At 35.2% G+C, this 25,873-nt stretch overlaps 1 protein-coding gene across 2 annotated transcripts; it reads left to right on the forward strand.

The window, feature by feature from the left end:
* Positions 1-871: 871 nt before the first annotated feature.
* Positions 872-20,246, forward strand: LOC104907057 (hypothetical protein). 2 transcript variants are annotated; one of them, XM_010695918.4, is made up of 17 exons: positions 872-1,175; positions 1,283-1,423; positions 2,290-2,381; positions 11,468-11,564; positions 12,523-12,566; positions 14,977-15,065; positions 15,841-15,932; positions 16,026-16,172; positions 17,008-17,155; positions 17,309-17,385; positions 17,930-18,001; positions 18,179-18,226; positions 18,315-18,442; positions 18,528-18,711; positions 18,951-19,158; positions 19,451-19,534; positions 19,630-20,246. In XM_010695918.4, the coding sequence occupies exons 1-16, from the start codon at positions 1,074-1,076 to the stop codon at positions 19,498-19,500; spliced, it is 1,719 nt and encodes a 572-aa protein (XP_010694220.1). In that variant the 5' UTR covers positions 872-1,073; the 3' UTR covers positions 19,501-19,534; positions 19,630-20,246. The 2 variants fall into 2 exon arrangements, with proteins under 2 accessions (XP_010694220.1, XP_010694221.1); XM_010695919.4 differs by having other exon boundaries at positions 19,694-20,246.
* The last annotated feature ends 5,627 nt before the right edge of the window (positions 20,247-25,873 follow it).

Raw genomic sequence — 25,873 nt, forward strand, 5'->3', positions numbered from 1 at the left:
ATCCCAAGAATGACATTGACGCCGTTGGACTCCACCAAGTAATCATTTAGGTAATCGTGTTATTGAAGCCAAGGCCAATTTTATGTTGTTGTTTCCAGAGTTACGAGCAAAAAAGGTCTGAAGATACTTCCTTTTGACAAAGAACACGGAGTGCGTACAAGTACAACAAACGTAGTTTACAAGGAAGTGTTTTCAAACATATAGATTGCGTTACAAAAATCATTTATGTAAATAACGATTTGATGCCTTCATATATGATTAGTTAAATATGTTACGTTATTTTGATTATTTTTATTGATCATTAGTTATGCTATCAAGCAATTAATACTCCCGTGCATCATGCACGGGTCCTAAAACTAGTATAATTATAACAATCACTCACAAGTCAACTAAAATCATAAAATTGCATAATTTACATTATGCAAATCACTAAAATGAGGAAACTTTACAAAAACTTAAAAATTCACTTACAAACTACAACATATGAAAAAATCGACTTAAAATCAAAGTGTCTACTTTCTTTACAATTTATGAAGTACTGTACTTAATTCAAAAATCAACTAAAAAATTATAATATTAGAATTCATAAATAAATTCAATAAAATTTCTAGTTTGTTCATAGAATTTAACTTTGAAAAGTAAAAAAAAAACAAAAAGAATGGTGAGAGACTTAAGTGACATAAACTAAACCAATCAAATTTTGCAACTAAAAACAATTATACTTCGTATGTCTAGTGTTCAAATTTTGACTCTTGTGCCGAAGAAAATCGAGTTTCTGTTTCGAAAAAAATTCAAGCACGCATCGAGTCCACACAAACAACTTCTTTTTGTTTTTCATTAGTTCCAAAACTCCGTATTTTTCCGAGATCATAATAAGAGGGTTGTACTTGTACCCGTCAGTCCGTCACCCGTTGACATGGTGCCATTGTGAAAGTGGTCAAGCAACTCATCTTCAACCGGAAGAACCTTTGAATTCTGGAAAAAAGAAGAAATACTTCTCCTTCATCAACAATCATCAAAGAAAATCCCCTTATTAAATTCACCTACTTAATTGCAGCAAAAGAAGTACAAAAATGGTAGATAGTGATAAAAACTGGGATTTCTATCTCCGAACACTCTCAGCAAGCGCCAGAGACTCTGCTCCTCCTGCTTCCGATCCTTCTCTTCTTCAATCCGTCAGTTGTTTTCTCTCTCCTAGGGTTTTTCCCCCTTTTTGTGCCGGTAATTCTTTCAATGTCAAATATTGAAGAATTGTGCTTGATTTTTGTTTTTTTTGAAACAGGTGAAGAAGCTGTGCGAGCTTTGTAAAGCAGAGAATTCCGATGATTTAGTTGCTCGAATTTATCCCTCCATTAATCGACTCTTTCAACGCTCTGTTGCTTCGATTCCTCAATCTCGCTCTTCTCATGGCATTCTCTTACTGGTCTGTGTTTAAATTTCCAATGATTTCAATTTTGTTTTTTTTTTGGAATTTTTTTATTTCTGCTTAAAATTTGAATTGTTTTGAGTTCAACATTGATTATTTTTAATAGCTTGCTATGTAGTTATTTGTGGAAATTGGAGATGTAATTGATTTAAGCAGTATTAAATCCAGAAAAAAAGTGTCTATTGTGTACTCATTGACAAATTTCTATTGGTTAGGTTTAGTCACCTTTTTTTGTCGTGTCAAACTCGCTAGTTACTGTCTTTAGTCAAGCCAAATCCAGGAAGAAGATTAAGTGAAAAGGTCACTTGGAACTAGTTAAAACATGAGAATTTTGGTAGTCAGGTTTGAGTTACTAGGACGGGATCCTATAATGTCTAAGATGGAAAGTTATGTTCAAATTAGGTTTCGAATCAAAGCCTGGCAGATCTGCTGCTCGTAAGGTGTATGAGTTTGTGATGTACGGAGCCTTTCCCTCTGCGAGCATAGAGTTGTTTTATGATAACCTTAGTGTTTCTTATGTTTTTGGAGGTAGGGAGGTGAAAATATCTGAATTCTTGGGGAACTTTAGTACCGTTGGTAGAATTGATGGTGGTTACTATAGTAATAGTGACATAAAGAGTTAAAAATTAGAATACAATATGTAAAGAGGTAATAAAGATCGATAACTTTGGTAGTCCGGCTTCAAAACAGTGTTTCAACAATTAATTCAAAGGATAAAGATGCTTAGCTCTTGAGTGAAAGGCCATTGATTGTTGAATTCTTAGAGCATATATAATCTTTCTATGTAAGAATGTACTTATTGGAAGTTTGGTACTGCTTGTGAAGACATTACTGACTCCTTGTGATGGTTTCCTTCTCAACAGGCTATTCTCCAATTTTTCTTGGACTTTGGAGAGTCTGTTCTTCATGATGCTGATCCGAGTCTCAGGACATTCTTTCATTCTTGCTTGAGCCGGTGAAACTATTATCTCTTACATATAAACTTATCTTAGCTATTTCAGCAGTGTTAATGTTGGATGATCTTTTTTTTTTAAAATTTTTTAATATACACCGTATTAAAATTTCAAGCTATCTTTGGTCTTCATAATTTCTGAGATATCCACACTTAAACTGCAAAATAGAGAAATAGAAGGAGCATTATATCGTTATTTGAATTGACTTTTATTATATTGAAAATGAACAAACAAGCTGATCAGAAGTAAAAGTATGCAACTTTGGTTCTTTATTTAATTATTATGATACATATTGAAAATTATTTATTTTTTTATCCAACTTTTACATTTACCAGGATATTTTTTTTTTTCGGGATGTTTATGTATAATTGGGTAAATCAGGCTGGAGTAGGTAATTTTCTGGTCGAAAGTACGAACCCTAGTCTAGTCCATCTAACGAAAACAATTTTCATGTCATTCCTTTAGATTACTTGGGCTGAAAACCTAAACCTACACCCAAACCATTATATTGGATTTAGGTTTTTTTCTAGTCGTTGTGTTCACGTGTTGGGCAGCATAGGCTAATTCTAGAAATCAGGTGTAATTATGAAATAAGTTTTAAACTTTTTGTGTTTGAGAAACCTCATCAAACGGCTCCATATGCCTATTTTTAGTATTTGAGGAATCATGGGACATGAAAATGTGGTGCTAGAATCTAAACATCTAACGTCTCTGAGCATTGAGATTTTTTCGCAATTTCATTTACTTATCATCTTTGATTGATGAGGTTTGAAAGACATTATCACCAGGGGTGTTATTGAGGCTAGTCCCCTCTACTCGATCTTTGAGTTAAAGCTTAGTTAGAGATTTTAAGGAGCTAGACACAATTGGCAAAGCTTTGCTTAGAAAAGTTTTTGAGTACACTCGAATGTAGTATAAATCTAATGAAGTAGAGGAATTGGTTATGATGTATGGGTAGTAATATGAATTAGCAAAAGAAATATAAAGCATCATATTTTCGTGCTTGGTGGTCGTCACTCAAGAGCTACCTGATCTCTATTCCAGCTTGTTTTGTCTTACGAGTCAAGATGATCCCAAAATTTTTGAGCTTGACAAGCTTGGGATCCGCATGTTGTCACCTCTAATCACCATCATTACAACATCCAAGCAAAATGGTTCTTGTGTGTGTAATTGTATATGCATTCTATGTTAAAGACTTAATAAAGTTGAAGGGGACTTTTTTTCTTCTTGTAGATTTCAGTTTTAATCGAGTCTTTAGAAAAGAGTAGAGCTTGGTATATTCCATGTTTGCTCTTTACATTTGTGGAGACTGATTTTGATGTTATTACATACGTTAGTTGGACGTGGGTACTCCTGTCGAACACAAGTACTTGTAGTTGTGTTGGACACACACACAAGTACTTGTCCAAGTGTCCGATACAGCTATTTAATACAAAGATTGCATGCATTTAGCCTAAAGTGAAGTGTCGTATTGTCCGTACTCATGTCGGAATGTCGAGGATTTCGACAAGGGCACGTGAGGTATAATAAAACCTAGTTTATTAGTTATTACTGCTGATATGATTTAAATTTCATGTATAGCACCCAATCCTATATATATGTTCCCTATCAATGAGCAAGCTTGAGTGGTGTTTGCTCCTCAACAAAGATCTTCAATTTCTGTTCAGTTTTCTAGAACTTCTTCACGTTAACTTTTAATTTGGAATGATTTGATCTCATCAACTGCATGGTTTAAAGATCTGAGATCTGGGCTGGATGCACACGGTTTGTATTGGAATAGGATTAGTGGACCAAACTGATCATTCACTTTTTGTATCTGCTGCATGAATTTGGAGAATGATTACATACAGCCGAAATGCTTAGAATAAGATGAAACAATCAGAATGCAATGTCTAGGATATCATTAGGGCTTAATTCCTTGAAAGACCAACACAAATGAGATTAAAATAGCTCAAATGCAGTTTCCAGGATTCTTTGAGGGATATTGAAAGGTGAAAGCAACGCCGAAGGTGGTGGTATGCATATCAGACAACTTATTTTGGTCATGTGGAAGTGTTTGCTGTAGTTTTATACCCTCTCAACCCGTTAAAAGGTGGCATTGTAGTTGAATCAAAGCTGGCTGGCTGTAAAGGAATAATGCCTTAATGGTAGTAGTCTTATGTAAAAAACAGATCTCTTGGAGAACTGGAGGCTCTGGTGTGGGGGTTGCTATTGCCAACTTTTGCAGAATAGAATGCTAAGTCATTGGAAAGCATTAAAAAAGCTTGTAACGAGTTGAACATTTTTAAGATTAGTGAATCAAGAATTAGTAATCATTGCATCCGTAGTATGCTGTGGGAAGGTGCTCTTAAGCCATTTTTTGAAAATTGGCCACAGGTCCATTTATTCTCATCTGATGTTGGATATGAAGTTTGAAGGAAAGCAGTCGAGGAAGTGTAGGAGTGAAACTGGTGGACTTACACGAGCAGAATATGGCTCTTCAATTTTGCTTAATGATGATTTTTTTTGTGTTGTTTGTGAATAGGTGAAACAACTATACATTTATCCGCCTGTATCAAGAAACAACCTCTACCACCATCATCATTAACAAGAAATTTGTTATGAATTTAGCCATAGCTGATATCTAAAGATTTAGATATAGACAACCTGATGCAGGATAATAGATCCTACCAAGATAGAACAGAAATAGAAAGAAGAGAATAAACTTGAGAGAGAAGAAGAATTAAGAATTTAGAGAGAGAAGAGAGAGAATTCAGAATAGAGAAGTAGAGAGATACTTGAGACTTGAGAGATTGCAAGTATTTGTACAACAGCTTATAACCGCAGACTAGAACAGAAATAGAATAACAGAATTCTGTTACTCTGTTGATAACAACTTTTGGCGCCAAAACAAGTTTTACGTTTTTAGGTTTTATGTCTACCCTTATCATACTTTCCCCCTTAAAAGACTTGTCCCAAGTCTTTACTAAGTAACAAAGGAAGGGTAAGACTTCTCAAAGTCTTCAGCAACTTCCGAGGTAGCTTTACTGTCTGAATATCCTTCCCACTATACCAAGTACTTCACCTGATGTTTATTCTGAAACCTGACTACTTTTCTCTCCAAAATAGCAGCTGGTTGTAAGATCATAGTATCATATTGGCCCTGAAACCAATCTGGTATATGAGCAGCAACTGGAAGAATCCCATGAAACTTCTTCAACTGTGATACATGAAAAACATCATGTGTTTGGGCAGTGTTAGGTAGCTTCAATTTATAGGCAACTTTGCCAATTAAATCTAACACTTGAAAAGGGCCATAGTATTTCTGAGCAAGCTTATTATTGCTGCGCCTTTGTACTGAAGTTTGCCTATAAGCTTGGAGCTTAAGGCAAACCCAATCACCAGCCAGAAAAGATATTTCAGACCTATGTTGGTAAGCTTGCATCTTCATTCTGTTCTGAGCCTTAAGCAACTGTAGCTTGAGCTTGTTGATCATATTTCCCCTTCTTTATAGACTTCTGTCAACAGCAATCACATTTGACTCACCAGCCAAGTATGGCACATGCAGAGATGGTGGTTGATTATACACCACTTCATAGGGTGTAAGCTGAGTTGAAGAATGAAAATGGGTGTTATACCACCATTCAGCCAGAAGACCAGTCTTTGGGCTGACTACCACACATGCATCTCAAATAACACTCCAAACACCTATTCACCACTTTTGTTTGTCCATCTGTTTCAGGATGGTAAGAAGAAGACAACAAAAACTCTGTACCATTTATAGTGAACAATCCTTTCTAAAAATTGCTAAGGAATATTGTATCTCTATCACTAACAATACTCCTTGGCCATCCATGGAGCTTTAAAATGTTATCTAGATAAACTTGAGCAACTTGAATTGCTGTAAAAGGATGAGTCAATGGAATAGAATGAGCATATTTACTCAATGTGTCCACAACGACAAAAATGACTTCATACCCCATAGACTTAGGCAACTGGTTGCAACAATCCAGGATAGGCGGATGAATCATATTTAACAGCTTGGCAAATGACACATTTTCTAACAAACAAATTGTCTCACTATCTTAGTCATTCCCTTCCAATAGAATACACTTTTCACCCTCTTGAGAGTTAAATCTCTCTCAGCATGGCCTCTCTCAGGTGAAGAGTGATGCCAATTGCAGTCTCAGATCTAAATCATTCCCCACCACAATCTTACCATGTCATCTTAACAACCCAGCCTGGAATGAAAAAGAAGAATGGTTGTGTTGTTGTTGTTGCTGAATTATCTGCTGTAAAGCCACATCTCCTTGATAGCTATTCTTGATATGCTCCTCTAAATTAGAAGAAATAATAGAAATAGCCATACACAAGATATTTCCTTGCACCCTTGGAAACAGTGCATCTGCTACCACATTCTCTTTTCCACTTCGATATTGTATTTTATAATAAAACCCATCAGTTTGGAAAGCCAAAACTGTTGAAAAGGTGTTGAAATTTTCTGTTGCAAGAGCCATTTCAAACTTTTATGACCAGTTTTGATAATGAAATGACTTCCCATCAAGTATTGCTCCCACTTCTGGACAACAAATACTATATAGCCAAGAGTTCCTTCTCATACACAAATAATTTCTGCCACCTTGGACCAAGTGTCATGTGTATAAAAGCCAAAGGGTGCCCAAATTGCATGAGTACAGCTCCGATACCATCAATGGAAGCATCTGTTTCTACTATGAACATAGTAGAGGAATCAGGTACAGCCAGGACACGAGCAGACACCAAAGCTGCTTTCAAGGTCTCAAATGCCATCTGAGCTTCTGTATTCCAACTAAAATTGCCATGCTTAAGTAATTCATGAAGAGGTTTGCATATAGAAGCATAATTTTTAACAAACTTCCTGCTTCTAAGCTCTTTAAGTGTCTTAGGAACAGGCCATTTAGCTACTGCCTCCACCTTTTTAGGATCAGTTTCAACCCCTGCTGCTGATATAGAATGGCCTAAATATTCAACCTTATCAATGACAAAACTACACTTGCTAGCTTTTGCATACATTGAGTTTTGCTGCATAAGCTGAAAAACATCTTCAAAGATGTTGCATATGCTCTTGTTTAGTCAAACTGTAGACTAAAATATCATCAAAGAAGCCAAGCACACATCTTCTAAGAAGTGGTTTAAACACACTGTTCATCCAACTTTGAAATGAGGCTGGATCATTAGTTAAGCCAAAAGGCCTAAGCGGTCATAATGGCGTGCATGAGCCGTTTTAAAAAACATCTCCTGAATTAACTCTAAGTTGCTGTCACCCCACCCTTAGATCAGGCTTACTAAACACAGTTGCTCTTGCTAATTCATCTATCAATCCTCCACAACAGGAATTAGGAATTTGTCCTTGACTGTCTTGTTGTTCAATTCCCTACAATCACACATAACCTCCAAGTTCCATTTTTCTTCCCAACAAGAACAACAGGATAGGCAAAAGAGCTGTTGCTAGGCTGAATAATCCCCCTGTCATGCATTTCTTGCACTAATTTCTCAATTACATCTCTTTGTTTCAAGGGATACCTATAGGGTCTAATGTAGAGGCGATCATTTTGGCCTGGCCCGCAAGCCCGACCCGTTTTTGGGCAGAATTTTTGGCCCGCGGACCGGGCCGGGCCCGCCCGTATTTTTTTTGGCTTTGGGAAAGCCAAAAACGACTTTTTAGTCTATTTTTTGGCCTGGCCCGTTTTGGCCCGCAAAAACCCACTAATTTAGGCCCGAAATAGCGGGCTTTGGACACAAAAAATCGTCCCGAATTCAGGCCCGGCCCGACCAATGGGCATTTTTTTTGGCCGCGGCCCGGCCCGAACCCGGCCCATGATCACCTCTAGTCTAATGTTAACAGGAGAAACATTATAATGCATGTATTGTACAGAATACAAATAGAACATTTATGAATACGAAAACGAACATTTTACTGTTGTAGTGGAACATTACAAAATTCACTTACGAAAACGGATCTTTTATTGTTGAAATAGAACATTACAAGAATTCATTTATGAAAAAGAATATTTTATTGTTGAAGTGGAATATTATCAGAATCCAAATACGAAAATGAACATTTTTTGTTGAAGTAGAACATTGCTAGAATTCCATTACTTGAATAGAACATATGCTTATCAAATATAAAACATATTTTCAGGGAAAATAGAACATATTTTTTTGGTGGAAAATAAGTTTTAAAAGAACATCTTTTAAAATAGAACATTTGCTTTTCGAAAATAAAACAGATTTATGAAAGATTGAACATAATTTTCTGCTGAAAAATAAGCTTAAAACGAACATTTGTTGAAATAGAACATTTGTTTATTAAAAATAGAACAATTTTTACGAAAAATAGAACATATTTTGTTGATGAAAAATATGCTTAAAATGAAAATTTGTTAAAATAGAACATTTACTCATCAGAAATGGAACTGGGTGCATGGTATGCACTGTGCTCCCGGGAGCACAATAGAATTTTTAGAAACATTAGGTAAGAGAGGGATTTTATGATCAAATACTCCCCTATGAGGAGGGAGATCTATAGGATCCTTAAAAACCGTGCTATATTTTTGTTTGAGTTGATCCAGCTCAACATTATCACACTGTAGCTGATTATAAGAAGTTTGGACAGAACAGTCCACAATTGCAGAAAACAAAGGTGAGTAGCTGAGTTAATGGCTTTGCCACAGGTTTTGCCCTCCAAAACCTTCTCTCTACCAGGTGGAGTGCCTTTTAGCACAAAAGATGCATCTCCCAAGTTGAAACTCATCACTAGCTGCTGAAAACCCCAGCTAATCTGCCCAAGGTAGTCAACCATTGCACACCAAGCACCATGTCACACCCTCCTAAAGGTATCAACATGACTTCAGCCACAAAAGGTTTCTTATTCATTGTCCAAGCAAACTCTTCACATTTATGGTTACACACAATCTGACTCCCATCAACTATGTGACGGATTGAGTGGGTATATTTTCTAGTTTACAGCCTATCTTCTGGGCTAAAGATAGATCCAAGAAGTTATGTGTACTTCCAGAATCAATATAGATATGCAAAGGTTTATTATTCACAACTCCTACCACCCTCATAGTGTGAAAATTTTGATTTCCAGCCAGTGCACTAACTGATATTATAGGCTCATTCAACTGTTTACCTTTCTCACCCATTTTTTCATCCTTCCCATCTTCTAATTCATCATAATCTCCTAAGAATTCAACTGTAAACAACTGAGGCTCCTTAAACTGACATTCATGACCTCTCACAAACTTTTCATCACAGTAAAAGCATAGCCCCTTGGCTATCTTTTCAGCTCATGTGTTTTGGTTATTGCTTGAGATGGTTTGGTTTGAGGGGTGGGTAATAGGGGTGGTTTATTTGCATTGTTGTTGCAAGGAATGGCTTGTAAAGGTTTAGGGTTATAGGTTTTTTGTGAGTTGTTGTGTTTATAGGTTTTATGGAAGTTTTGAGATGAGGTTGATGCTTGTTCTTCTGCCAGTCTAGAATATTCTACAGCTTTGGCAAGGTTATCAGGTTGAAAGCCCTCATAAAGGCTTGATGGATGGTTTAAGACCCCCAATAAAGCTGTCTAAGATGTATGAATCAGGTAAGACATGACTACTTTGCATCATAATGGGCCTTAGATTTTCAAATTCATCAAGATACACCTCCAAATCACTTAATTGTTGCAGTTTATTAAACTGTTCTACAACATTTACACTCCTAGTATCTTGAAATCTTGCACACAAATCAATAATGAATTCATTCCAATCCACATGTTTTCTTACAGACAAATAACTTAGACCCAATTCTCAGCTTTATGTGTCATATAAAGGGAAGCCAAATCTACTCATTGTTAATCAGGAATTTTGCACAGATTAAAGTACCTCATGCATTTTTTAATCCAAATTCTAGGATTAACTCCATCATACTTAGGAAACTCAAGTTTGGGATTAATACCTTGAATATGATTTCTGGGTCTGGACTAAACTCAGAACCATCATTAGGTGCAGAATCCTTCGATTCCCTCATCATTTGCAACAAATTTTGCATCGTTTTGGCTTGATTTTCCAACTTTTTCTCCAAAGATTTCACTTGTTCTTCCATAGCTACAAATTTCCTAGTTTCACGCGCCAGAATGAAGAGTTTTCACCACAATTCTCTAGAAAACCCTCAACTAATTTCAGCTAGGAATTGCTAATTTCATTTGCAAGAATATGCATTTAGGAAGCAGCAATGGTGTAATTGAATTGAATTTTTGCTCTGATACCAATGATGCAGGATAATAGATCGTACCAAGATAGAACAGAAATAGAAAGAAGAGAATAAACTTGAGAGAGAAGAAGAATTAAGAATTTAGAGAGAGAAGAGAGGGAGAATTCAGAATAGAGAAGTAGAGAGAGAAGAGAGGTTAATTGTGTTTATATTCATGAATGAATCATTACTTGAGAAATTACAAGTATTCATACAGCAGCTTATAACAACAGACGACAATAGAAATAGAATAACATAATAACAAAATTCTGTTATTCTGTTGATAGAAACTTTTGGCACCAAAATAAGTTTTGCATTTTTAGCTTTTATTTCTACCCTTATCACAACCTTAGTGTAATATGTTGTGATCGGTAAAGCAGTTGTTGAGTAGAGATGTGCAGAACAAAGGGAAGTCATAAAGGTATGCTAATACCAATGTAGTCAAAAGATGAGACAGTTTTGGACTTTTGGGGGAAGGGGCTTGGAAGGAGAAGTACTGAAAATAATAGGGGCTAAAGAATTGTGAAATGTGCATACTCTTCAAAAGTGCTCTCTTTTTTAAAAACTTAGTTTAATTTTCTCTGGAAAATGTGGTTTTATGATCCATGTAGCGCCATATAATATCTACAGCTGCTCTAATACAAAAGATACACTTGACAAGTTAAATAAGCCCTAGATGGAATGATTTTCTTACAAAGCCAATTTAGGACTGTCACAGACTCACAGTTGGGGGAACTGTGTGGCAATATCCACTTTATTCTTGGTAATCTTTTAAATCGTGTCTCCCCTCCCTAAAGTTACCTTAAATTAATCGTCAATATCTTGATGTGAATTGCAGTGATTTTGCTGATCCTGTCATTGCAGAGGCGACAATTGAATTTCTTATTCTAAATAAGAAGAAGCTTCAAACTTCATTTCCTACAGTGTTACCTCAGGTATGTTCTGGATTTGCAATGCTTTCATGTATTAGTAAAAGTGGACAGTTTAGATCTTATGTAGGTATTGCTGATGTCTGATATGGACATATGTTAGAATGCTTCTTTAAAAGCTTAATTTTCTTTTCTCCACATTTGAACAGCTATAAGGAAGCTGGAGTGTATCTCTAGTAACAATGTTACACTAGGAAGAGAACTTGAATACTCAAGGTCTTTATTCTTAAATCTAAATGCATTCTTTTGAATACGGCTATCCCAACTGTTTGTGTCAGTTACTTTTTCCTAATAGTGCGTTCTGAGGTCTACTTAACAGTCAGATTGGGATTTCTAGTATTTGTATTCGTTTATTGACTGAATGACCCACTCCCATGTGAATCAATTATTTGGTGTTCGTTGTTTTTTATTAAAGCTTATTTTTTTATTTAATTCAATTTCGTGGAAAAATAGGCTCAGGCTTGAGTTAACATACACATTCATGTGATTGCTCTGCTGAGTGTTTTTCTTTGTCGCTGTACATTGAATATCAATTAAGCTTCACTCAGGTGGTGGTGTCATGCACTTCCACGTATCTGAGTGCTACTGAAGCACGGTCAATTTATGAATATTAAACAGAAAAATAGTGAAGAAAAGATTCAGAATATAAGATTGTGTTTTGAAGAGTCCTCAAGTTTATATGTCTATACTTATAAACTAATTCCTTTGCATATTGTTGCATACAAGTGATGCTTAAAATCACAGTGTGCAACTTATTGTTGCTTGTGTTTCTATTTCAGCAATTAAGTTGACATATCCTATTTGTGAATTGTACTGATTGTCCACGTTGTAGCTTAGGTTTGAAATGGATTTGTTATATCTATCTCATAATACTGATGAGGCTATCGTGTTGAAATTGACACTTAAATGATGTTATGAAAAATATGGCCAATTTGAAGTCTAAAATTGTTTTTTGCACTTGCAGTTCTTTCCCTTGCTATTGAAGCTAATTGCATGGAATGGAGAGAAGTAAGTGCAGCTGTTTTTGTTCCATATGTGTGCTATTAAATGAAGGGAAAGCTTCACTATGTCTGGAACTTTAATGCTTGGTACTTACAGTGGTGCTATTTTTTTTTTGTACTGCTGATAGTTGGTAGTCTCGTGCTAGGGTAAATAAACTATCAAGTGATTTTTATCCATCATCTCTTCACCATCTCTCCGTGATGTTCTTCTGCTGTTTCCTGAAACCTGATAGTTTCAAAGAATGTAGATTTGCAGAGCATCAATATTTTGATTTCACTGCCCTATAATTATCCCTGCTTCCCCAGCTTATCCCTAGTATTGGTGGGTTTAGAAAATGCAGGGTGTTATCTGTTAAGCTAAGTAATTTGTCAGTTTGCCTGATTATACTTAATGGTTTTATTGTTTGAACTCTGCAGCATTTGTTTCGTGTGAGATACATGATGCAGTTCCTGCTGTCATTTAATCTTTCAAACCATCAGCTTAACGAACATTTTGTACCTCATTGATTATAATCTTTGTTGCTGGCGCTCTTCGTTCCAACCAAACTACGTGTGTAAACTTGCAAACATCTTATCTTTTACACTTCAAATTAAACTGAAATACAAGAAAGCCTCACATGTAGGTAGATGAACGCTTGGATTGATGCATTCTTTTGTCCTTAATCCCAAGAGCACAATTGTTGGCGTGGAATTGTAGATTAGACTCTGGTGAAACCAATATCCTCCAAACAAGGCTATGAAACTTTGGGGGCATATCTAAGTTAGTATTAGTGAATATAAAGAGCTAGAGATATGTTTGGGAAAAGCCCTTTAGTATTCGTGGGGCAATATCCTTCTTTGGTGGCTAATAATTAATATCTTCTCCTTTTCCGTTCAACATCTATTCTCGTATGCTTAAAGCCATGCATACACATGCCTAGACCTGGTTATTGGACGGGTCGGGTCAGAGTCAGTGCGGGTCGTAAGCGGGTCGGGTCATAAGAGGGTCACCTCATAAAGGGTCGGTAGCGGGTCGGGCCAAATGGGTAGAGGGCTTATAGCGGGCCGCTAATGGGCGGTTCGGTAAACGAGCAAGAAAAACAAGGAACAAAAAGAGCCAAAAGTAAGTATAAATGAATGCGAATCCAAATATGTAATTGTTTTTACAAAACTTATTTTATTTTTTAAAATTATTGGGTTTCTTTGTTGACCCTATAATGACCCTATCCAATAATGACACTGACCAATAAAACCCTGTCCAATAAAAGCGCTGTAAAATTGACCCTAACCCTTTAACCATTGGGCTACCCTGTCCAATAACCACCTCTACACATGCCTAATAATTTATATCAAAATGCAATTGATCTTATGCCTTTATGTGCTCTCAATTGAATGACAAACCTAAGACGGTGTTTTTCATTAGTTTTTCTAAGAGCAGGGCATTGATATCTAAGTCCTCATAATAGTTGTTCATCTAATCAGCAGTTTAGTACTCCTAGTTGTATCAAGTATCTCTATTATATAAGGGAAGGGGGGAGGAAGATGGTGTTCTCTTTTGAAAGTACTAAATTACTTTTAATGATCTAATGGAATGAAAAAAATTACAAAAGATAACAATTTAAAGAACCCTTTCTCATCTCAACTTGCCATTCTAAACAAGTTAACAATGGTAATACATCAAATATTTTATATTTCAATCAAAAAATTAAATGGAAAAAATATCTTGACCTTTTTTTTATAAGAGAAGATAGTATACATGATGACATGACGTCCACCGGAAAAGTCTGAAACACTCACTACCTTTGATACTTTTTAATTCAGTCAAACCAACTTAGTATGTCTATTCTTTTTGTTCAAAATTTAATCACAAAAAATTAATATTATAAATCACTCACAATCTTTATTAGTTTTTTTATATTAGCGAATTAATATATCTAAATTCATCTAACTATTAATCTTTCACATTTTAAGTGTAATCATAGCTATAGTACGGACGGAATATATGTAATAAAATAACAAGTTTTGAAATTAACGCACGCATCGCGTGCAAATAAGGCTTGTGTTTACTAGTGAAGGTCACTGGTTTGTTTCACTGTCAACCTCAGAAAGTATTAGCTTCACATTCAGAGACTTATATAAATTATTTGACTGGTAAATACCAATCCAGGATAGATGACTGTCTATAAAGCTGATCAGCTTTCGGATGTCATTGTTAATGCAGCCTTTTTCCATGGTTACCTGGTATTTAATTAAGATACAATGATGGATTTGAATAATAGACACTTGTTGTAGATGAAAATGGGAATCTGCATGCGGCACACGTAATAGTAACTGTAGACACTGTGATTAACATTTTATATTTGAGGCAGTTAACAGTTTAGGTTTGTATACTTTGACCAAACTGAGAAATCAGCTGAGCAATAACCTCACTTTTGCAGGCTTTTGAAATCATTTCTGAAGATATACCCTGCTCTAGTAGCTCCTGGCTCATTTTTGCCAATATTTCCAGCTACAGCAGACTTGCCCGGTGAGTGTTTATGCAGAAGTCCAGAAATAATATAAGTGTTGTTATTTTTCAATTACTGTCTCCATCAAATCATGTGAAATGGTATAGTATTTATTTGGTTTGGGAGCTCCAGAATGTTGTCTGTGGAAATGTACCTTTTGAAGCCAGAGATGATTTTCATTGAAAATTAAACCAACAGTTTTGCACTGAATTCTTATATAGTAATCCTGCATTGCATACTTGAATCTTTATGCTTCAACTTTATTGGTAGTGTAAAAGTAGACCTGGAAGGCTTGAACTGCCTCCCCCTCCCTGATTAGCAGTGGCTTATTTTTTAATGATTGTTCTTGCCTTTTCAATTGTCTTCTATCTCCTTTTCTTCTCTCTCCCACCAAAACCCTTGTCCTATAGTAATAAGTGGAATGGTTTCTTAATGAGGCACAAGGATCGGTAAAGTGACATAATTGGTAAGAAATGGTGGGAAGTTATCATCTAACCAAGTGTCTATTCGAGTTTTGCGGTTAGTCATATCATCATATATTGGAAGTCTTGTAAGTGCATTATTTTTTAAACAATAACTAGTCTAGCAAGAAAGGAAGCATCCGATAGACTAATATTTGCTGATAAGTTGTCTATATGAGAGAACAATCTTGCTGGCATTATTATGTGACTTCTAGTTTTCTTTTCTTTTTCTTACGCAATCTGAGTGGAAAAAGACTTTCCATCTAATGTTAATTCAATTTCTTGTTAATTTCTTGTTATATAATATTTGCTGATTATCCTTTGGCTGTGCTAGTCCTGGTTGTTGCTCTGGAAACGGTGGAAAAAAGTTCTGGATCACTGGTTGGAAACAGCATTGCTGCGATCAAGAGTAGTACAGCGCCTGAGGTATATTGGATGTAGGTAGATTTATTCAGTGATCATATTCCACGTATTCTGTTTGAATAATTTTGAAAAGCAAAAAAATGCTGCTGGATGCAGATGCTACTTGCCCTAATGGATGAGGCATACACTGGCTCAACCATAGCAGCTGGAGAAGGTGACTCTGAATCGGAGGATAGCAATCCCATTGATGTTGCTGATCCTGCTTTCCTTGATCTTCTGAAAGATGAGAATGACGGTATCACTGTATGGCTGTTGCTATTATAATTATGTTTTTGTGGATAGAGTTTCGGACAAATTAGTATAATAATATAATAGGGAACTTGATAGTGGTAATTTATGAAAAGATGATGTTGAGAAGGTTTGTACCTGAAATATTAGTGTGTATCATATCTGTTAGGATAATGATGAGGGGTTGGGGGAAAGGGGTTTGTGTAAAGGAAACTTGAAGCATGACTATTGGGCATTGACTTGGTCTAGATCCTGCAGTTTGATTTGTAATTTACTCTTTTTTTTTTTTTTTTTTTGACTCCCACACCTCTGGCATAATGTCACTAAGGAAGCAACATGGAGAATCATTTAAATCCAATGGAAGAAGAATTTTCTTATGATAGTTTTAATTCCTGTTAGATTTTACTTCTTCTATCGTATTGTGTTTTAGCCATATACTTGGCAATTACCATATTCAACTGTCAGATTGGTGGTGATTAAAAGTTTTGACTGGATCTGGCAGCATCATACTTGCCGGTGGCAATTTTATACTCCCTCTGTCCAATAATATAAGTCCCGTTTCTATTTTGGGAATCAGACTTTAAAATCTTTGACAAGAAATTCTTATTAATATATACCAAAAGAACATACTCATTTGAGATCTTGTTAGATTCGTCTTAATATATACTTTCATAATATCAACTTTTTATATTTTTTATTAATACGAAAATGAAGATATCGAAGGTCAAAGATATGTCTTGGAGACTGCCAAAAGGAAACATGACTTATATTATGGGATGGAGGGAGTATTTTCTTATCATTTATTGTTGTGAGATTAAAGGTTGACATAAGAACTGATGTTATGTTACAGGAACGTCATTGGACATCACCTGCAATTGCTGCAGCATTACAGGCTGCTACAGGTGGTCCTCAGTCTGATCGGTTAAAACAATCATTGAAGATTGCTCCTCAACTTCTCGATGTCTATTTTTCTATAGCATTGCGTGATGTCAATGATTGTATGGGATCTCTTCATTCATCATCTAACCTACTTACTACTATCAAGACTTGTTGCCTGGTTCATTGAGCTCTCTGTTTTATACCACTGTACCAGACTATGATGCTGTAATACAATATATTCAAAAGCATCATTGTCTTTTCATTTTTGGCAGCCCTGGTCTGTGCACTGATCCCAATGCTTATGTTGAGAAATGCTGCTATATTTCCCGACAAAATCTACACTTATGAGGTAATGTGCATTTGAATTGTTGGGAAGTGTAAATTTTATTGAAAAAAATATTTACTTTGCACTTTTGATTTGTGTGGATCTCTTATTTACCTTCCTAGAGATCAACAACATTAGGCATTATGCAAGTTCAAATAGATTTATCCTATTTCACAGGCATTTTACTACTTGTAAGCTGTAACCTAGTCTTTCATTTTCATTACAATTGACAAGGACTTCTCTTAATTTGTTTGGTACACAATTACAAGTTTTTCATTCAATGAGATCTTGAATGTGAGCCTGCATATATTATGAGCTGTCTTTTCGGGTTATTGTTGAATATGTATGAACTTATTAAGCAGAAATTGATGAATTAGCCCAAGATATTTTGAGAGGAAAGAATGAATGTTCCAGTTCCGAATTTCATGAATTTGACTAGTTCATAGTTCCTATGTACTCTAAGGAACTTTTTCTCTTGATTAATGCATTAGCTCGGCTCCCCCCCTCGAAAAAATAAAAACTTGCTGGAGGGATAAATCAAATATTGAGTACTGTACATTATCTGCAGGTCAGAAGAAGACTGTTGGAATTCATGCTTGCTTCATTTCAGCGATCGCCAGATTTTATCGCACTTTTGAAGGTACTATATGTCTATTAGCTTTATGTTTGTGTCATATTCCATGATTTTGCTCTGCTTGAATTCTTTCAAAGGTTATACCGTTATGTCTTATATGGCTTCAATCAATTAAATTGTCTTCCATTTTTGAACAATAAATTATGTTTCTAATGAATATGATGGTCCTTCGATACTTTGCAGAAGCCCATTGTGGACAGACTTGGAGAAGCTTATGACAGCCAAGAGAAGGTTGATCCATCAAGTTTAGTCATCACATGTGAATAAATTACCTTATTATTATATTGTTTATGAGAATTATGTATCTTTTCCTTGGTAGACAGAGTTGGCTTTACAACTTTGTTGGGCTATTGGTGAGCATGGCGGGGGTGGTGAATCTCATAAAGATGCTGCTCGTGAACTTTTTGAAAGTTTGGAGTTACTTCTATACGAGAATCTCTCATCTAGGTAAGCTCTACAGTGCTCTATCCCTTGCGTAAGAAGAATAGATTTCGGAAGTGCTTGCTGACTTTCTTTTTCTTTCTTTTGGAAGCCGTCTTGGTCTAAGACAAGAAAATCGTCTGAGCTTTAATCGCACTTCTAGTCTGGGCACCACTAGCGCGAGTTCGGAGAGGGCATCACAGTCTAGACTTTTGTGCTTTGTTGTAACAGCTATTGCGAAGCTTGCTACCTATCATCGTGAATTACTACCTAGGGCACGTGTATCTTTAGCAAAGGTCTTCATTCCTACCTGAAAGTTCTAAATTTTGTTCATTTTCTGATTCGACCGATGCTTCTCATGACCTGTGAGGTTTGGGGAGTGAGGGAGTAATATTACGCATTCAAAATTGAAGAACAGGGAGAGATTCTGAACGCATATGTTGTCACTGTACAATGTTTTGCGAAATATTTGCCTGTAGCGTTCTATGGTCTAGTCTACTTTAAAGTCCCAACTAATTGAATATTATCATCTCAGGTAGTTCGGTCTCAATTAGCTGATGCAAGGGTTTGGACAAGGGCTCGTGATTTCTTGGGTTTACTGAATGAGCCTGGAATTTGTATGTCTGTATTGGGGTCTACACGACATCCCAAGGGAGAGAAGTATCCAGGAACTGTGAACTGGAGTGATGGTCGGACTAAAATGATTGCTCATGTCCCGTTCTATATCTTGGGCGGACAAGCAGGTGTGTGAAGTGTTGAAAGCTGCTAGTCATGTTTTGTATCTTGCTGTTTTTTGATTAAGCATTACTCTAGGATCAAAACCAATTCAAACAAATTGGGTAAAAATTACTTCTTTTTCCTGCTAATTTGTTGGTGTGGATGTGTGATTAAATGTTGGTTTCTACCTATTCATCCGCCCCCATCATCCAAATCTCTTTTGCAACAATATTTCCGAGTTCTGACTTTCTCAGAATATTCATATAGATGACTTACTCGGAGTTATGTGGCTAACTCAAATTGATGTTATCCTGGCAGGCCCCCCATTTCATGATTTTGCCTTCTCAGACATCCTTCCAGACAGATGACAGATGCAGATCTGCAGCAAGAGATAAAAATTGTGTATGTTTACTCTTTTTCTCTATCGTGCAATTCGAATGAAAGTCATGACTTTCTATCATGATTGGTAGTTGATTCACTGCATGTTTTCATGGCAGAACAATGTGCCTCATTATCCAGCATTTATTTCTGTTTCTTGTATTGTTTTCGTCAACCTTGTAGAGATTACAGTCGCCTCTCATGATCTCATCCTTGTGTTATGCCAACCCACTCCTCGACTAGCACTTTTTGCTGGACTTCTTCCATTCTGAGCTAAAGCATGAAACTTAGGAGCTCTTGATTAAGAGGTCAATTCGAAGAATCAAGCAAGTTGCTTCTACCCTTCTACCATATCCGGGTGCTAGATTCAAAAAGGAAGCCATAGAATCCAATTTCAGGAATCAATTTTAATACCTGTTTGTATTTCAGTGGGTGTGTCAAAAACTCAAGACACACCCTCTTAAGAAGGAATATGGATGACCTTTAATAATGTTTTGTTGAGTACATAATCATTTGTCAATAATGTAGATGGGTCGAGGTACAGTCGTATACATTTTGTGATGTTAACGAAATTTAAAGTTAGCTAATTTCAAGAGTTTCATTTGATTTTAGCCCCATGGGCAGAAATGTTGAGAAGGACTAATATTCATTGTAGAATCAAAGAAATTCTTCGTTATGTGTGTGCAAATACTTTTACTCATAATCATGGTAATAACATTTCATCCTTATTCCTTAATGTTATTTGCTTTACAATGTTTCGTTTTCATTCAGTAGCATCAGTACCCATGAAGTTAAACGATTGTAATTCTAATAGTAATGATAAGTGTATCGGCACCAATCATCACCCTCCATCTCTCTCATGAAGCCACCTCTGAATTAAAAGATCCTCCAACGGTCCGTTTAGTAAGAGGTTATAAATGGTGGGAATGATAATGCATTATAGTGTAAATTTGTACTAGAAATCCAATGTCATTACCTATGGGAAATTGGTAATGCTATTACATCTCAAGATATCCATTTTCTTCCTAGAATCTCATTACTAGTCATTACCACTTGGGAATGTGGTATTGGGTAGTAATAGAGATTCATAAAGAGAAACTCATGTTTTATGATAAAGTTTCATTGGTCATTGACATGAGAATTTCCCTACAAATTTACACTAAATTTCATTACCATTACCACTATTTATAACCACTAACCAAACGGGTCGAAGATGGAAAGCTAAGAGCCAGTGCCATACCTCTTTAGACCATTGATCGTCTTGTTTCCGACAGGCCGTGCAATTGTGCATGCGATGGCGAAATGAAACATGGAAGGTCAACAACACGACCGTGCTGCCTTGTTTTACTTAAATGTCTATCTATTCCTTTGATCTACTTCCCCTTCCATCTATATTATTCACCTGTATCATACATTAGGGTGTATGTCTGGAATATGGGTTTTTCTAACCTATCATTACCCGTGCACGAAAGGCATATGTTTAGCTATCTGTTTTTACCTTTGTTCAACACAACTGATATATTTCACATAGTTAATTAAAGACATCATTCTCATAATTGATTTCTAAGGAGACAGGGAGACCATATATGGAATTAGGCTATATATGAGTATATGACTTATCTAAGATGTAAATGAGAAAATGTGCAGAATATGAGAGTTAAAAATTATTAGAAATATCCTTATCTTTATTATATAAGGGAAGGGGGGAGCAATGATGTCCTCTTTTGAAATGCCTATTTTGCCCCCCCTTCCCATTCTAAATTACAATTTCACTTACAAATCAAAGGGAGCTTCAAACAAAAATACCAAAAATATAATTATAACAATCACTCACAAGTCAACTAAAATCATAAAATTGCATAAGTTACGTTATGCAAATCACTAAAATGAGGAAACTTTATAAAAACTTAAAAATTCACTTACAAACTACAACCTATGAAAAAATTGACTTGAAATCAAAGTGTTCACTTTCTTTACAATTTATGAAGTACTGTACTTAATTCAAAAATCAACTAAAAAATTATAATATTAGAAATCATAAATAAATTCAATAAAATTTCTATTTTGTTCATAGAATTTAACTTTGAAAAGTAAAAAAAAAAAAACAAAAAGAATGGTGGGAGACTTAAGTGACAGAAACTAAACCAATCAAATTTTGCAACTAAAAATAATTATACTTTGTATGTCTAATGTTCAAATTTTGACTCTTATGCCGAAGAAAATCGAGTTTCTGTTTCGAAAAAAATTCAAGCACGCATCGCGTGCAAAAAATTATAGTATATACCATAAACGAGGTATACGCAAGAGTATAAAAATTGCACGGCGATAAATTTATGGGAGGAGTATATATCAACTGTTTGCTCATTGATTTGATATGAAAATCTCCTATTTAGGGTACAACTAGATCTCTAGCAAGAGTCCATTTTTGGAGAGACGGTCTCACGTTAGTGTTAACGTGAGACCGATGATGTCATGCTGACATCACGCACGTGCATCAAACTAATAGTAGAATTAGTTAAGCGCTTGCACCTATTAGTTATGCTAGCCTTAGATTGCTTCTGGATGAATTAGTTAAGCGCTGAAGTTTATTAGTTAAGCGTTAGAGTGTATTAGTTAAGCACTAGAGTATATTATTATATTATATATTTCAGATTATAATGCATTTTATTGACCCTAACTTTAGTATACATAAACATTCTCTCTTTCTTCTCTAAGCCATCGGGACGCCCTAAAACCTATATTGTTTTCCTCTTCCATTCTATGCATACAACATGCATTGGATGTTTAATTTGGATGTAAGTAAAATATTTGAGCACGAGTTTGCGATGACAATGTCCACAAACACTTATTTTGTTTTTTCACCTGATAAAATGTTTATCATGTTTGAAGTGAAAGAAGAGTTTGATACATATTTATCAAAAAGGGTAATATATACTGCCCATTGTTAGATGATAACTTGCACTTGCAAAAACTTTGAAGAAACATATTAGATCACTTTTGGTACCAAAAACTTAACTCTTGCATTTGAAAGTTTAACTTTATTTTTATTTGAAAAACATAACTAATACCTAAATGTTATTAGTTATTAATTTATTCGTAATAGTTAAATGATATGAAGTACTCCCTCCGTCCCAAAATATAGTTCCCATTTCTATTTTGGGTGTCCCAAAATATAGTTCCCATTTCCATATTTAGTTCCACATTTTTTCGTAATTTGTCTAGAAAAATCGTGTCCCATCATTTATTTGCTTCTTGAATTTTGTTTTTTCTTTTGTTTATTCAACCAAAATGTTACAATTAATGCTCTTTCACCAATCATCTTCATTCTCTCTCCTAAAATCATCTTTTCCCATACAACATTTATTTAAATAAACAAAAAATATTTACTATCCCAACTTGCATAAATTACCGTGAAAAAAGGGAAATGAGAACTATATTTTGGGACGGAGGGAGTAATAGTTATGCTGTTAGGATTGTTGTATTTTCATAAATCATGCTTGGGAATCATGCACATGCGTTCAATCACAAAAATACTACATGATTATATGTGCAAAAGGTGGATTAGATATGTAAAGAGGTAAGTGTGGAAAAGAGAAATGAATAGATAAACCAATGTGACCACATGGCGATATGAAACCGCGAGAAAATTAGTTTTACAATCTCATTCTCAAAAGTCAAGATAATGAAAATGCAAGAAAGGCACTCTAAGAAGTCTACGATGTTGGGTATATGGGTTCATATGAGGCTCAATGGGGTGTATGGGGTGTGGAGAAAGGTTGCGTCGAAGGAAAATGAAGAAGGAATTGAAATAAGGGCTCGGCACGATTGGTGCGCCCGCACCAAATGGTAGTGCGCCCGCACAGGTATGTTGTGCGCCCGCACATTACATACGACGGATTTCTTCAAGTTGAGGCAGAAACTTTTGTCCGCCCGCACTGGAGAGATGTGCGCCCGCACATCGGGCTGGTGCGCCCGCACATCGGGCTGGTGCGCCCGCACCTATCGGGGATGCGGAATTTTTCCGGTTTTTTCGTTTAATGAGGGTATAAATAGGTGCCCTTATTACGATTATTGTATTCTTCATCTTTAACACATATTTTGAGAGAGAGAAAGCTTTAGAGAGAGCTCTTGAGTGCTTTTGTAATCTCTATCAAAACATTCATTGATTCCTAGTACAGATTCGTGGTTTTTCTCCCAGTTCTTGGGTTTCCACTGTAACACCCCGATAATTCTCTCTTTCTAGAAAATACTTTTATAACGAATCTAGAGAATTATTGGGTTTCCACTGTAACACCCCGATAATTCTCTCTTTCTAGAAAATACTTTTATAACGAATCTAGAGAATTACCCAGGCATTATCGCCCGTGTGAAAACGTTTCGGCTTACTCAGAATTTTGCAGCGGAAAACAATTACTAAAATTAAAATCAACTTTATTAACTTATGAAATAAAAACCAAACAATGTTTGAACTGGAACACACCAACTTAAAGCTAAAGTCTGAAAATATAAATTCCTAGAAACAACTTAAATACTACTAATGTCACAAAAGCCTCTCCATTCCAGATTCCCCAATGGTATGCATCTTCAAACCTGTAATGTCAATGCAATACTGACTCTGCTCACCAGAAGGATCATCACAGGATCAATAGGCAAAGCCATGATCACACACACAAACACGCACGTAATCAGCAAAGCTGAGTACTACATATCAGGCATAAATAATCCTAAACATGATACTACAACATAAATAATAATAAGCATATAACAAACTGCAGATGACTCTTACTGAACTAGACTCTAAACTTTATCTCTTCTTTTAAATGGAATAGTTATGGGACGAGTTGTCTATACTGAAGACTCCATACAAACAATCTTACTCATACATATTCTTAGTTTACATGTAGCACATAGGCAAAATATCATGTAAAGCAATTTCAATAAATCATATATATGAACAACAAGGTCCTATACATGATACTACAAAATAAAAACATCCCTAAAGCATGTTTCTAACCATATAGCACGTAGACTATGTACGTACCTTGTATAAACGCAACGGTAGGCCATCTTTATGTTCTAAAAGTCCCCTACTATAAATTCTCCGCCTACAACAATAAAATAATCAAGTAAATACTTGAACTAAAAAAAATACAGCAACTTTAAAACGTCCCCAAACCTTTTAAACGTCTTTAAAAATCGTTTTTATATTTAAACTCTCGTTATTTTTAATCCCTAGTATAGTACAACTATTCTAGTGATTAAAAATCATTAAAAACCTTAAAATACTAACTTTCTGAATTTCCAGCATCTATAAAATTTTCTAAACTTCTGAAAATATTTTAAATGCATATAAAAATCGTATTCCAATCAAAATTCATATTATACTTTAAATACGGTTTCTAGTGATTTAAAACCCTAAAAACCATATCTTTCATGATTAAAACTAAAAAAATAAATCTGAAATTTTTTCTTTTATACATATGAGGACCGAAACAAATTCTTCATAATAAATATAATCAAATCATAATCATGTAAATAGTAATAAAATAACAATAAAAATTAGGACTTTAATGGAATCTTAAAGGAGAAGTAAAGAAAAACAACCGAAATTGGAGGAGGAAGGCAGCGCCGGACTGAAGGGCAGCAGCAAGGATGGCGGCAGCAAGAGTTTGGCTTCAAGAAAATATTTGTGACGTTTCTTGTTCAACAAGAAACGACTTAGCGAAGAAGAAAACGATTTTTGAGAGAAAACGATGAACTCACGCACAAAGAAGGAGGAGAGAGAAAATGTCGAGTGAGGGAGAAATATGAGGGACGTGATTTTTGAAGTAAATAATTGGGTTGGATAAAATAATTGGGTTTTAGGATATTTACAAAAAGACTAATCCTTTTTGGTTTAGGAAAAGAGATAAGATTTAAAATTTATTTGATGACTAAAAAGATGATCAACTTAGGACTTTAATCATCAATAGGACTCTTTTCCTTTTTATCCTTTTAGGAGTTTCGATTCCATTAAACTTCTTTTTAATTAAATATTTTTAATGCTTAAAGCTTTTATTAAGACATGCTTAATTAAAACATTTTCAATTTTATTAAGTCATGCAAAACATTTTTAGTTGACTTTTAAAAATAGTCAACCCTTTTTAAAAGTCAAACCATTTCCAAACTCATTTGGACTTAAATATAACTACATAAATAACTTAATATATTTATGAAAATCCTTTAAAAATGTGGGGGATTACATCCACGTAAAAAGTTCTAGTGTGATTTTTCTTGCTTTCTTATTTCATATTCTATTATTGTTTGCTATTATTCTACGATTGATAGTCAATAGAACTTACATACGAAAATACTCTTGCAATC

This window comes from Beta vulgaris, chromosome 4 (assembly GCF_026745355.1).
Source record: "Beta vulgaris subsp. vulgaris cultivar EL10 chromosome 4, EL10.2, whole genome shotgun sequence".
NCBI lineage: Eukaryota > Viridiplantae > Streptophyta > Magnoliopsida > Caryophyllales > Amaranthaceae > Beta > Beta vulgaris.

Coding starts and splice junctions, on each gene's coding strand:
- LOC104907057 (XM_010695918.4), top strand. CDS start 1,074: ATGGTAGATAGTGATAAAAACTGGGATTTCTATCTCCGAACACTCTCA. Junction 15,066..15,840: donor AGCTACAGCAGACTTGCCCG/GTGAGTGTTTAT, acceptor TGGCTGTGCTAG/TCCTGGTTGTTGCTCTGGAA. Junction 16,173..17,007: donor ATGAGAATGACGGTATCACT/GTATGGCTGTTG, acceptor GTTATGTTACAG/GAACGTCATTGGACATCACC.